The sequence below is a fragment of the Epargyreus clarus genome, unplaced genomic scaffold (genome assembly GCF_041222505.1).
Source record: "Epargyreus clarus isolate Ecla_fem2 unplaced genomic scaffold, WU_Ecla_fem_2.2 ptg000033l, whole genome shotgun sequence".
Classification (NCBI taxonomy): domain Eukaryota; kingdom Metazoa; phylum Arthropoda; class Insecta; order Lepidoptera; family Hesperiidae; genus Epargyreus; species Epargyreus clarus.
Window position 1 is genome coordinate 5,661,288 of NW_027332238.1, and position 15,372 is coordinate 5,676,659.

General features: G+C 33.0%; 1 protein-coding gene and 1 non-coding gene across 2 annotated transcripts; both read left to right on the forward strand.

Moving 5' to 3' along the window:
* Positions 1–172: 172 nt before the first annotated feature.
* On the forward strand, positions 173–2,691 carry LOC140755608 (transmembrane protein 267). Its single transcript, XM_073090900.1, has 2 exons — positions 173–669; positions 2,054–2,691. Exons 1-2 carry the CDS (start codon positions 388–390, stop codon positions 2,372–2,374), a joined length of 603 nt encoding a protein of 200 aa, XP_072947001.1. The 5' UTR covers positions 173–387; the 3' UTR covers positions 2,375–2,691.
* A 2,175-nt stretch (positions 2,692–4,866) lies between these two features.
* Positions 4,867–4,939, forward strand: TRNAV-UAC (transfer RNA valine (anticodon UAC)). Its single transcript has one exon. It is a non-coding gene; the product is annotated as a tRNA-Val (tRNA).
* The last annotated feature ends 10,433 nt before the right edge of the window (positions 4,940–15,372 follow it).

Here is a 15,372-nt window from a genome sequence, read left to right on the forward strand (position 1 = left end):
TTTTATTTACATGTATTTCTAGTAATATTTTCTGTCAAAAAATTGTCCTCATTTTTTATAAAATATATTTACAATATCATTTAAAACGTAAGTCATATATAAAAACATAAACAATGTTTACCTAAGTAGACTATAGAAACAAGTTTTTGAACGCACTTGTCAAATTCTTGTAATTACTTTTTATTAGCTTTGACTTTTGTTTTGAAATAGTAAAAATATGACTAACAAAGTGACCTGATTTATTATTTAATATTTTAAAAACGTTACAAATCCACTAAATTATAACAGAATGAGTTAACATAAGAACAAAAACAGCAAAATGTTTTCTCGTAAAACATAAATGCCATTCCGACATTCCTACTTCACTTCCTGGTATTATAACAGAAAATGAAGCACGTAAAACTAATATTCTCATTCTCGATATGTTGCGCTGCGTTTATTGGAGATTATGTCGTATTTAAGTCAAAAATGGCGGAGTCTTTCGCCTTCAGAGCTGTTGCAGATAGCTTTACGCACGCAACTATAGGATTCCTATCTGCATTATTGTTTTTTAGCCATGACATATCTGTGACTAGCCAGGTCAGAGTATACAATATTATTTTCTGCACAATAATATCATCTTTAATTGATATAGATCATGCTTTTGTTGCAAGATCCTTTTATCTAAAGGTAAGTTTTATTTAAGTATTTATTTTTTAGTTTGCAGGGTGTTGTAAGGGAGACATACTTATCCATGGCACTCCAGCTTAGTTATAATAATAATAATAAACGTTTATTGCCATAATAACACAGTTTACACAAAGAATAAATGTACATTTTACAGTAATATTAATATAACAAAAGGAATTCGGCTCAGCATTGCTGTCTCAGAATCAGGGATTCGAGTAGCGCTGTTTTTCAGCCGCTCCTATAATCCCTGTGGTGTTAGGTGGGATAAGAGGATATATATCAAGGATAGCAGCGCATATGCCTACCTAAGGTATGATATTCTTATCTGGGGTTGATTACAGATGTCCATGGGCAACAGTAGCTTACCATCAGATGGACTGCATGCTCGTCTGCCATTCCATTATAATAAAAAAACACTAGCTGAACACATTGTTTGACTTTAGCTGCACCACCGCCACACCTATTTCAGTTATAACAGCAGTGTAGCGCTGTGTTCTGATTTGAAGTGTGCTAAGGGAGACACTTATAAGATTGACATAGTGCACCCAGCATGCAGTCTTTCTGGTCAGTTATTATCATAATAGATATCTGAATCAACCCCATAATCATTAGAAGTGCCACCTGAGGTCTGCCACAGATGTGTTGATACCTCGGAGGACTAAATTAGAATGCCTCATATATATATATATCTCCATTAACACTGATAAAAAGTATATAAAAGCAATGTATACATATAAATGTAAACAGTGGTAGCCTAGTGGTTAAGAAACCCGGCCCCTCGATCGGGGGGTCCGAGGTTCGAATCCCAGGCATGCACCTCTGATTTTGCAAAGTTATGTGCATATTAGAAATGAATAATCACTTGCCAAATGGTGAAGGAAAACATCGTGTGGAAACCTGCATACCTGAGAGATTAATAAAAATAAAATATATATATATGTATATAAAATCTCAAAGGTACATGAAGTCTACCAATATGCACTTGGGTAGCGCGGTGGACACTGGTCTAATCCTTCTCATTCTGAGAGGAGACCCGAGCCCAGCAGGGATGTTAATGAGTTGATGATGATGACATATAAATAAAATTGGAGTGTCTGTTTTTAAAATTGAAATAACCGCTTTTTACATGCATATAAATATATACGGTACATACAGCAAAATAACATTTTTTACAATTTTTTTCTGTCTGTTTGTTCCGGCTAATCTCTGAAATGGCTGGACCGATTTTGACAGGACTTTTATTGGCAGGTAGCTGATGTAATAAGGAGTAACTTAGGCTACTTATGTGTTAGAAAAATATCAAATCATTTTTACTACTTTTCATGTATTATGTATAAACATAGAAACAAATTTCTTATATATAAAGATTTAACCTTATTTTCAGGATTACACAAATCTGAAGCAGCGAGGTATTTTCCATTGCACAACCTTTTGGGCGACCATTACAGCACTTCTTTTAATATACAGTAACATTGTGAAAAAACTGAATATATATTTGCTAACTTGGATGTTAATATTAGCGTTTACGAGTCACCATATTCGTGATGCTAACCGCAGAGGTCTCTGGTTATATCCATATGGTCATTCAGCACCCATACCGAAATACTTATATATTATGCTTATATCAACATTACCAATAATATTTGCTTATATTTTCACATATTTCAAACCGCCAGTGAAACATAGCGTTGTACAATATTTGTAAGGTTTTAAAGTTAACTAGCTGCCCCGGCAAACATTGTGTTGTCATATAAATAAAAAAATGTTAAGAGTGAACAACCCTTATCACTTAGGGGTATGAAAAATAGATAGTAGCCAATTCTCAAACCAAGAAATATTATCTTTAATATTATAAAAAAATATTTATTTTTCATCAAAAGAGGCAGGAATTTTTAAATTTATAAAAATACTAAATGTATGCAAATATAATTATAGATATGTTTTTATAAAAATTTGGTAAACATTTTAAATACAGATTTTTAGATTTGACACACCTTAGAGACACTACCCTAATAATAAAAAATAAAATAAATTAAAATACCCTATAGTATTTTGCAGGGCCATGTACCCAAAGGGTAAAAGCGGAACCCTATTACTAAGCCTCCGCTGTCTGTCCGTCTGTCACAGGGCTCTATCTCCTGAACCGTTATAGATAGACACTTGAAATTTTTACAGAGTATGTATAACGGTGGCTGGTATAACAACAAATACTAAAAATAAACAATGTTGAATATAGAAGAAACCAATATTTTTCGACGTTTGTCGCTTTATCTATTGAACCGTTATAAGTAGACAGATCAAATTTTCACAAAGTATTTACTTCAATGACTGTTATAATAACAAATATCTATATATATAAAAATTAATTGCTGTTCGTTAGTCTCGCTAAAACTCGAGAACGGCTGGACCGATTTGGCTAATTTTAGTTTCGAACAATTTGTGGAAGTCCAGGGAAGGTTTAAAAGGTGTGTAAATATGAAATACATTTCATAAATAGATTGAGGCGGTACAAAGTTTGCCGCGTCAGCTAGTTAGAAATAAAAACAAATGAAAATTTGGGTGGTACAGAACAGAAATCAATTTGCACTTGGACTTTTTTTTGTTGACGAGGGGGAAACCTTCAAAAGGTACCCTTTGCCGTGGGAGCGGCACGTGGTTATGTGGGATTCTTACCGCACTTTGCCAATTATTTTTTTTAATGTATTTTTCCAAAAAATTTGGCGGTAAAGAGCCCTCTGTGTGCGAGTTCGACTTGCACTTAGACAATTTTTTTTATGTATTTTTTCCTTCATCTTTATAGCAAGTGATAATTAATATATAATAATCCATATTGAATTACGAGATTAAAGTTATTCATAAGATATTTATGTTAAAAAATAGTTATAGTGAGCCGTATTTGCTAAAGGTATAATGATGTGATCTTATATTTATTATAAGTACAGTCCGCGCCAAACTTCTAGTCCGCTCTGAAGTTGTTGCGAGCAGGTGTAGTCATACAATTTGCTATGGCGACGCGATTCATTTCTATGTTCAGAGCGGACTAGCAGTTTTACGCGGACTATACTCCTATTAAGGTGCATGTTGTTATTTGAAAAAAATATACTCTACCATAATACTAAATGTCTCTAAATTTTATTATTTACCTACGACTTAGTATAAGAAATAAATATTATTTATTTATAAAAATGGTTTTATTTTTAAATTAAGTAAATCAAATCAAATCTTTTTTTTTATTCAAAACAGGTTCTTTACAGAGCACTTTTTGAAAGTGAATACAACTAGCACCACTTCACAAGGTGTTTCGTTATGGAGAAGAAGCGGCGAAAGAAACTCCATAACACATCTTTTAAAAAAATGTTTTTTACAATGTTAACTTAACCTAATGGTACATGTGGAGCTGGAACTACCTCAGACTCATTTAATAAAATAATAATAAAACAATATCTTAACGTACTACTAGCTGATGCGGCAAACTTTATACCGCCTTAAAATCTATTTATCAAATATATTTCATATAAAATATAGCCTATGTTACTCGTGGATAATATAGCTTTCGAATGGTTTAAAATCGGTCCATTAGTTTTTTAGCCTATTCATTACAACCAAATAAACAAACAAAGTTTTCCTCTTTATAATATTAGTGTAATTAATAGGTAATAAATGTTAGGAACGACTAACGACATCTATATAAATATTCTCGAACTACTTCGTTTTGCACGAAGTGTGGTAAGTAGTTTACATACTAACCACTAGATGGCGCTTATCAAGTATTGTTTTAAGACATTACTAAGTAGATTATTTTTACTCTTTATAATATTTAATGCGACATGAGTTAATTACTGAGTTCATATAATGAGATTCGTTTAAAATATTATAATTATAGTATGTGAAATGAGTTCCTTAGAAATACTATCAATATTTAATTGGCTAACAAATGGCGCTTAAAAACATGTTAATTCCAAATTCGAAATACAAAAAATTAAATATTACGTAGATTGCAGAATATTTATTTCTTTTTAAGTAATATTTAAGAGGTTTTCTTAAATATTAGTACAAGTTTTGATAAAAGATGAATAAAAAAATTTTTTTTTATTAATTTATATTAAAAAAAAATGTCATAGTAAAATATTCATAAATTATTTTTAAGAAAATTTAAGATCAAAAATCTGTTCAAATATTTTAACACTTTAACCAACTGGTTCCGTGGTGTAGTGGTTATCACATCTGCTTTACACGCAGAAGGCCGCCAGTTCGATCCTGGCCGGAATCATATATTTTTTCATTTTTTCCTTTTTTTATAAATTATTTTGCATTTGTTTTTTTTTATCTTTTTAGATATTTTTATACAATATAGGAGTAGCAGACGAGCATTCAGTCCACTTGATGGTAAGCTACTGCCATGTGGACATCTGTAATCAACCCCAGATAGGATTATAGTACTACTTAACACTTCCATAATAAATCCCAGATACAATTCAATTACTATCTGAAGATAGCCACAGCGTTGTTTGCAAACTTACTTCAAACCAGAACACAGTACTTCACAGAAATAGATGTGACGGTGGTGCCACCGGAGTCGAACTACGAAGATTTCCAGTAATTGCATAAAATAAAGAAAAACAAAGCCATAACTAATAATTAATTGTGTTTCATTTTAAAAGGAAATCTTAGATGTTTCTGTAATCCGGAATCTAGTTATAATGGGTTGGGTACACACTTGCGACTTTGGAAGGTATATTTAATTTAACCAATTATTTTAGTGGTTTCAACCATAACCATTAGGTATCAAACATTTTTTATTTTAAATTATTGATACTAATAATTCTTTTACAGGCCGCGCCAAGCTGCTAGTCCGCTCTGAAGTTGTTGCGAGCGGGTGTACTCATACAATATGCTATGGCGACGCGATTCATTTCTATATTCAGAGCGGACAAGCAGTTTTACGCGGAGTATACTAAAATAAAAAAAGAAAACGTTTGATAAACAAAAAATAAAAAAATCTAAAGAACTAAATATTTTAGTCTTCACTCGTTATTAATAATAATAATTAATAATTTTATTGCCTACCAAAGATCCATATTTAACAACTACTTTACGGTGATTATTAATAATGTATTTTATACTAGTTCTTTCCCGCGGCTTCGCCCGCGTTTAAAAGAAAATAATATAACATACTAACATACATAAAACTGAAAATTCGTACCTTCAACTTTGCTAAAGATCATCACTTGATCAAATGCATAGTTTACGATTCAATCCTTACTAATATCGATTAAAATTATCGATGTTTTGGGTCCAAAAGATCGATTCTCCGATTAATCGATCTTAGATCGCCCTCCCTAGTTCCCGTGGGATTTCCGGGATAAAAACTATGCTATGTCCTTTCTCGGGTCTCAGACTATCTTTGTACAAAATTTAATTAAAATCGGTTCAGTGGCTTAGGCGTGAAGAATAGACAACCAGACAGACAGACAGACAGACAGAGTTACTTTCGGATTTATAATATTAGTAAGGACGTTATCATCGTTAATAAGAAGCTTCGATGTTAACGATATCGCATTTTTATAACGTTACATTAAAAAAATAAATCACTTATTTGATACTACAGTTTAAACATAGATGCGGATATGTGAAGTGGGGACGACACCATGGCAGCGCTCGAGTTAACAGAGAGCGGCATTCTGGGCAGAGACTTCAGCAAGAGCAGTCGAATAACGGAGATACTTGTGTAGTTCATAGATTAGTAAAGATACTTCGCCGCCTTGAAATTGAATGAAGTCACAAATGGCTTATTTTAGTAAGTTCTTTTTTTGAATTCTTGATAAATAAAAACATTTTTAGAGAACATTAACGAATAAATAACCAATACTGCGTAATTTACGTAATAAATAAATAATTATTTCAAATATTTTAGGGACATTTTAGCACGGAGACGTGGTAAAACTTTTTTACGCAACTATTTCAATTCTCAAAACTGGGTACATTTTCTTTTTAGGAGTGAGTAATCTTTACTAATCTATGTTGTAGTTATAATACTTCTAATCACTAGTGTGAACTTTTACGTATAGTTGATACATCGTTGCTCTGTACCCTTTGCGTGACTATATTATTACATAACTTCAAGACCTTCAAGATGACTTTGATTTGATATAAGGCTATTAATTTTTTTGCAATGCAAATCGCACGTGTGTAAACGCCTTAATATATGCAAATATAGAAAAACAAAGCCACGCTAATATGAAGTCGTGTCTTACTATATATGTACTAGCTTTACCCGTGGCTTCGCTCGTGTTCAAAGGTTTTTATATATCCCTCGAGAACTGTACTTTTTTCGGAATAAAAATAGTTATAGTCCGCGCCAAACTGCTAGTCCGCTCTGTAGTTGTTGCGAGCAGGTGTAGTTATACAATTTGCTATGGCGACGTGATTCATTTCTATATTCAGAGCGGACTAGCAGTTTTACGCGGACTATACATATTATGTTTTTTTCTGTACCCCTGACAATGTGTGTACAAAATTTCATGACAATCAGTTATGTAGTTAAGTCGTGAAAGTGTAAGGAAAAAAAACAATGTTAAGCTTTTTTATGGAATCGCATTTATGGAAAAATTGAATCGCTGATAAACCTTACAACAAATGACCATAGACAATAAAACAGATGTTTTCGAAAATCACTGCATGAAGTATGTCGGACTTTATGTTAGAAATATATTCAAATCATTTAATTGGCTACTTGACACTTTTTGGGAAACTGTTTTAATGAATTCATATACGTATTATATATGCCTTTCATTGATCATTTTTTCGAAAAAAGGGCTATTTATTAATAAAAAACATATTTTTATTACGGTAAACGGAACGTTGCGCCAAAACAGGCGGTCAAGTGTCATTTCGTAGCGTGACGTCAACACATTGAAAATATAGAAATAAACTTCGACGCTACACATACTTCAGGGGAAATCTTGGGAATTATTTAACTTTTATTAGTACAATTGCAAGAATGTCAAATTACAAGGCGTGTGCAGTGACGATGTGTTCAAGTACGATCGCTAAATATCCTAACAAATTTGCTTATACAAGTTCCTAAACCCAAATCTCATAAACGTTAAAGAACTTGCAGATTCTTATATGTTTAAATCCTCTGTTTGCAAGCAATGACATTTTATACTATCTATGTAAGAGAAGTATTATTGAAAAAAAGGAATAAATTTAGTAACTCTAGAGTGATTCGTCAATTCCAAACTTCGATCACTAGTTCTTAATTAGTGATCGAAGATTCCAAATCATTGGAACGGGACGTAATCAAAACAAAACAGCAAGTGGAAGTATTCATATATTTAATATATTATATAGATGTCTATGATAAGAATAGAATTATAAGACGTCTATGAGAATTCTATTTTAAGGGCCCATTCTGTAATTAATAGGACACAATGAAAATATTTCATGACTGTGTTATTATTGATGGTGCATGTGCACTGATTAAGTTACATGACTGTATAATTAAAAATACATGATTTGCTAATATTAGTATTTTATTAACCGATTTCTTTGTTTATTTGGTTTATATGGTTCTATTAGTGAGTACACACAGTAGAACTTTTGTATATATTTATCATATGTTACAGTTACAATAATTACTACAGATCACCTAAGCTAAATTTTTGTGCTGCTTGCGTGTCTGCTTTTCTTTATTACTAAAATTATTTTCCGTAACAAATGGATATATATTTTTATCACTGTCATTTTCAGAATTAAATTGCAATGCAATAATAGGAACTGTATGGTCATTTTTCTTCCTTCATCTTGTTGGGTAGGTTACGCAAGTAAAGAAGTACTATTTCCCGTGTACTTTACTTTATGTATTTCAGACTGGTGCCCACTTTCGAAACTTTTGGCTCCTCACATTGATGTACCTTGTGTTCAGGACAACTTTTACTTTTCATGAAACACAACTTGCCTTCCTCTTAAACTGCACATACTCTATAACGTCGTCACTATACGATTGTCGGGAAGATCTGTAAATATAAATATAACCAATTAATAACCTTAAAACAGTTCACATAAGAATATAAGTATATTTAAAAAAATCTTAATAATCACTTGAAGACAACCTTTCTTCTGTCTGAAGTCAGTTAAGAAATGTTTTAATTGTCCAATATGATTAAATGTAAATATAAAGAATGTTTTACTTACGTTGTTTATTTGATATTTCCATAGGTTATCTCACGGAAGTTTTTGTATCCATTTTGATTTATTGCACTGCATATATGGAGATTCTTTAAGCAGGTTCACGCTATCAGCTTTAATATAGTATGGCTTCATTTCGGTTCACAACATAAATTCAACCAACTCTAACAGCAAACGATTTAATTATTATTTGTCTTGTTTGGTTTCGATGTAGTGACGTCACATGACATTTGAGGCAGCACTGTCGCCGTTTTGGGATTTAAAATCCACAGATAAAAAATCGAAAATTTCTTTTTAAAAATTAAAATACTTAGAACGTATTAAAAAATAAACGAAATACTGCATAATTTATGTTTACTTATAAGCTATCATATCCAACATATTTCTTATTTTATTGTTATAACTGTCAAGTACCCAATTATAGTTTTATTTTAATTAATTATTACGTGTTATTTTTATAATAATAAGTGCCCATTTATATAGTCACTGGCAGGTACAGTTGTATGAGCAGGCATAAAAAAGAAAAAGAACGCTCTTGACGTTTGAGTTGTATTTTGCGCGGGAATAATAAAAGTTGTAAATTGGATCAAGAAATCTGGAGGCACGGCAGTGCCTCCGCCAAGTCGAGCCAAAGCCAAAAATAGCGGCACGGCCGTAGCATTCTTTTCTCGAAGCAATTCGGCCCATTTTTGACCCCCTGTAACTTCGTTGCATATGAAGCTAGAAGCCTGAATTTTCAGGAGCCAAGCAAGCATTGTATAGACACGGTGTATTACCAATTTCATTCAATTTGAACCAGTAGTTTAAGAATTAAAAGTAGTCAAAGTTCGTAATTTTGTCACTCACTGACTGACCGATCATCAAAATGTTAAGGCACTTCTAGCAGACATAGAAGGTTAAGATTGAAAATACAATGAGTGTTTAGTATATAACTCACGGAAAAACTATAATATTTTGCAATTTCTGTCCGGTTATCTAGATACACCAACTACATAAAATAACTTTGTATACTATATAAGTATATAGGATTACAAAGTTATATTTGCAGTTAATGAATCTGTGTTCCTGTCCGCGAAATGTACGAGTAGTAGGGGAGCCCATGATGCTAAATGGGTAAAAACTCGAGCGTCGTTTGGACCTATACGATTGTATAGATTACACTTTAGTGAGTGAAGAAAAGTTTGTATGATATTTTTCGATTCACGGTGGGAATAGCTTCTAGAGGATTCGAAAGATGTAAAAAAATGAGTCAGACGGACATACTCAAGGCGCAGCAGAAATATGTTTATCTGCTGGTTTGCAGCCATACGAGAGGTAAAAATGGAGAAAAAAATTACACCAGTGCATTAGATTTTCAAAAGGGGATATTAAGTTACCCCAGATGAGTCGCCCATTCGAAAGACTGACGATTCGATTCGAAAGACTGTCAGTGACTCTTCGAAAATGCAAAAAAAGTCGTTATCTTGACACACTCGAGGGCGTAAGATTATTATACAGGAAATTCCAGCTGATGTTTTACTTCTCATAACCCTTCGTCTGACGATTTAGTGGAGGGGTCTTTTTATACCGATAATTTGAAAAAAAATGTATTTTCCATAAAATTTGCCTTTTCCTTTAGCTTGTTATACACCAGTACTTTCCAGGGATTCATGCTAATAAGTGACGCTATCAGATAGTGTATGTACATATTCTCTTTTTAATCAATGTGTGGTATGATTATGATGTTACCCGTTTTCTAGCATTATTTCCTTTATATTAAAAAAAAATACCGCGCTCAAGTATGTCCAGGTAACGACTTTTTTGCAACCTTATTACTCCCTAACGCCATCCTCAAATCGTCAGATTGTTATAAATTTATTGTTTTCAGCATGTAATTAAGCTACTATAGATTTCACGATATTTTCCCCGTGCGAACCCCCCAAATGAATGGTTTAAGATACTCTAAAGGATGTAAGGTATCTCCCATATCTTAATCTGCCGCGTTCGAGAATCCCCTCTTAGGGCTCCCCTACTATTATTGGCGACGTCAATTGTTTTTATTCTCGAGACAAAAGAAGTTTTCAATTCCAACTTCAATTTAACTTCAATACAAATAATGGGTGAAGTGCGAATCGAACTCGTACACTGAGGGTTCCGTACCAAAAAAACATGTGTTTTTTATATTTACTAATTGATATTATAGCAGCCATAGAATGCATTGTGAAAATATCAACTGTAACATCTATTACGGTTCAATAGAGAAAGTGAAAAAAACGCCAAAAAATAGCAGGTCCTTATATGTTTGTCCCTGTACTTCCTGGACTAAAATAGGGCTACGATATCCCTTGCCTGTCGTAAGAGGCGACTAAAAGGGGGCTTCCGGAGTTGGGCGTGGCAAGAGTGGGAGCTCGAACCGTCCTATAAATGTCCCCGGGAAGGACGGCGGTATGTGTGGTCGCATACCGTCGTGAACACCGGATAGTTTGGGAGGAGCGAAACTGCTCCCCAAGGGGAGAGCTCGATCGGGGCATCGCGCTTGGAGGACTTCGGTTGCGTTTCGTCGGAGATCCCGGAGTTCTCTAACAAACATTGAGGACGGCCACCTGGGGGTTTTAGTGCGGTAAAAGTCCCACATAACCCCGCGTCACTTTCACGTTATCGGGATTTTTTGAAGATTTCCTCCTCATAAAGAAAAAAAACTATCCTTTATTTGAAAGTTTTTCTTTTTATTTTTAGTACTTGTTGTTAAAGTGGCCATCATTATACATATTCCGTAAAAAAATTAAGTTTCTATCTATTAAGGTTCCAGAAATAGAGTTCTATGTCAGACAGACAAACGGACAGCTTAGTAATAGGTTCCGCTTTTACCCTTTAGGTACGGAACCCTAAAAAGTAATATAATATCAAAAACATTCCGAATTTTTGACAAATGTCATGAGAATAAAACTATATGTTGCGGCTAATGTGCCTAATCAGTTAAAACGCACATTAGCTTGCCCATTACGTAAAGTACAAAACGAAGATTGTATCAATTTTCACCCCTTGACGTCGTTTCGTGCATGCCATGATGCGTCGTCGTGTCATGAATTTACGACAAACATTGCATATTTTCAAGAAACAATATCGCTTTGCGGCATGATGTCGCTATGTATCACGATACGTCGTTATGTCGTAAAAAGGCATATGTTTTAGCCCTAAGAACAAGTCTGAAAAGATGTTTCGAATTTTACTACATAGTTAATCTGCATATTATTATCTTCTAGCTAATCTTGAGACTAACTAGTTAATGTGTATGCTAACGTATTCTGCAATCTAACGGTAACATACACAAAATACAATAACTGTCGTGAGGTAAAGCAACTGTCACAGTATTATAAAATAATAATAAGTTTGTTTCCAAGGAAACAAATGTTTAGGCAAATTTCGGCCTTGTTGCGCTTAAATAAATGTCTGTATGAAAATAAGCTTACATATAAAATTTTACAAAGTTCACAATGTAAAATCCTTAATAACTTTTAAACGGATTACCCTAATTACACAATTCCTTTTGCCCTATCCGTTTTAGACCTAAACCTACCAAATGCATTAAAGACAAACCAATATCTACACAAACAAAAAATCATGTTTTCAACTTACGTAATATTTGAAAAAAAAAACACCCTGTATATTATTCCACTACCTCATAGTGTTGCTTATAAGGATCAAATTCTGGAAAGTGATGATAAATGACAAAGTAAAGGAAAAGCCTCATTTTTAAGAAAATTCAAATTTTTTCATATTAAATTGGCAGTTAAGTTTCCGCTATTCATTAATTTAAACATTTTTCATATTAACAATTTTTTGGCCTTATGTTTTAATTCATTCGAAAGCGGACGTTTTGTTCTCCAAGAATTTATATTTTTATGTTCGACTTAGTTAAGGTTATTTTAGGACCATTGTAATAGATTTGTAACTTGCTATGCGTTTGTAACTTGCTATGCGTATGCGGAGTTTACATACAGATGTAAAGTTGACAATTTGCGAGAATGACTTTTTCGAGCCAAATCTGAGTGTTTACTTAACAAAGAGATATTGAAAATCACATTCAACGTTATTACGAAGTTGTAAACAAATAATAAATATAGTTCAAAAAACTAAAAAACACGCTTTTATGATAAAATTAACTAAAAAGTAGAAAATCTAAATGAATCTAGGAATCAATTAAGGAACAGTAAATAGTATAATTGTGAAATAAATCTACAAAGTTTGAACGAAATCTGGCCGTTTAAAGTGGGTCAAAATCGCGCCCAAAGAAGTCGGTTACAAACATACAAACAAACATACAAACATACAGGTGAAGCTAATAAAAAGCGTGTAAAAATATAGTATTTTTTGTAAACTGAACTCGTTCGATTCCCGACTAAGGAAAAAGATATTTTAAAAAACTAATGATGCAGTTATAGTTTTTATCAAAATCGGCCTCGTAACCCCTTTCAGCACTTTTTGCTAATCTTCATAGTTTCGGATTTGGCCCTCAAGGCCTATTTGAAAAATTCAGCCTGTATAAGATATTGTTCGGTGAAAAATATGGTCTAGCTGAAAATATGTATTATTAATATACTTTGCAAATAATAGTTTTAAAAATAACTACAGGTTGAATGCAGAAGACAAATACAGACTAATAATTTAAGTATCATTTCGTTATTGGTGAGTAAACTTACTGAAAAAGGATTTACTGTTAATTTCCTGAAAAACGATTGCACTATTAGTAACTCTATGGATAATATCATCGCAACTGGCCATAACGTACATGGTATACATAAATTTAAACAATTTGTCAAATCACCGATATGTAATTTGACAATGTCAAATAAATATTGGCATAGAAGACTAGCCCGTACTAATCCGGAATATATGCGAATTTTAAAGAATATTGTGACTCGTCTTGATGATGTGAACATTACGGCGGATATGTCGACTAGTAAGAAACCATTTCCAAAACTCTGAACGGGAGCGAACGATGTACTGGAGATCGTACATACATACATTATGTGGTACCATGGAAGCTACTTCATTCAACGGTTCAAGGTACATGTTATTATTTATCGACGATTATACTCGAATGACACATGTTAATTTTCTCAAACATAAGAGTGAGACTTTACGAAATTAAAAAAATATAAAGTTCGCGTTGAAAAGGCAACTAACAAGTCGAACAAGTGTATGAGATCAGATGGTGGAACGAAGTTTTGTAATAGAGCTTACGATATTTTTTTGTCAACAAATGAAATTCTACATCAGAAGGCGATATATAGTATATACCACCAAACAGAATGGTATGGTTGAAAGAGCTAACAGAACTATTATCGCAAAAGCGAGGAGTCTATTATAAATTGAAGCGAATTTGAGCAAGAGCGTTAAATACTGTGATTTATATCAAAAACTAGAGTCCGACGAAGGCAGTGAAAGACTGCGTGCCACTAGAAAAATGGTCTGGGAAACGAGTAGATGTTATCCATTTATGCTTATTTGGATGTGCAGCGTATACTCTTATACCAAACAGAAAAGACGAAAATTGGATGCAAAGTCAAAACCAATGATTTTTGTCGGATATTCATAAGAATATATCGATTATTTAATACGAAGACACGTGAAATCACAATCAGTCGAGGTGTTAAGTTTTTAGACGATGTTTTTCCTGAGGATAACGGGAGTAATTCCAGTTGTCAAAATATTAACTTTTTCGATTTAATTTATTGTCATGTTCGAATGAAAGTGATGATGAATGAAAAGAGTGCATGATGCTGGTGTTACAGGTGATATAGGTGTACGTATGCCTGCGGTTACAGATACAAGTGATGTAAGTAATGTGACTAATGCTATGACGGATGTAAGCGAGTCTGAAGTAATGGAACGTGAATCTGTTGATATAAGTAATGATAGTAATAGGCGTTATCATGTTAGAGAGAGGAAATAAACTGAATTTTACAACTTTTTAACATGTGATTTAATTTCAGAGAGTGGTCCTGTAACGGCCTGAGTGTAGGCCTGATCGTAATTTGTGCTAAAATAAAATCAAACTTGAATTCTTGTTGGACCGCCGCGTGATAGCATGCTTATAGATGACTGAGTGATTATTTGAGACCAAAAACAATGTATTTTAAAATTATTGCAAGCCTTTGGTATGTCCGTTTGTAAGTCCGTATCAACTTCAATGGAGGTTGATTTGAAATAAACAAAAGGTAACTCAGATAGTAACAGTAGTCTACTGTGTCAGAGTTTAGTGGGGAGATTCAACTATTTAGCCAGTTCCACGAAAGAGTTATGTTTGGTAGTATTTATGTAGAGTTTTGTTATAGGTGGGTAATATAGATAAAGGGGGTGTATTGTAAGAACCTTTTTAATATAAATTGTAATCTATATTACTGGTTGTGTATAAAATGATATTGTTCGGTGACTCAAGATTAAAATAGAAATGAATACAAACGTGGTCTAACGGAACATATGTTTCATTAATATACTCTTCAAATAATAATTCTTATAATAACTACAAAT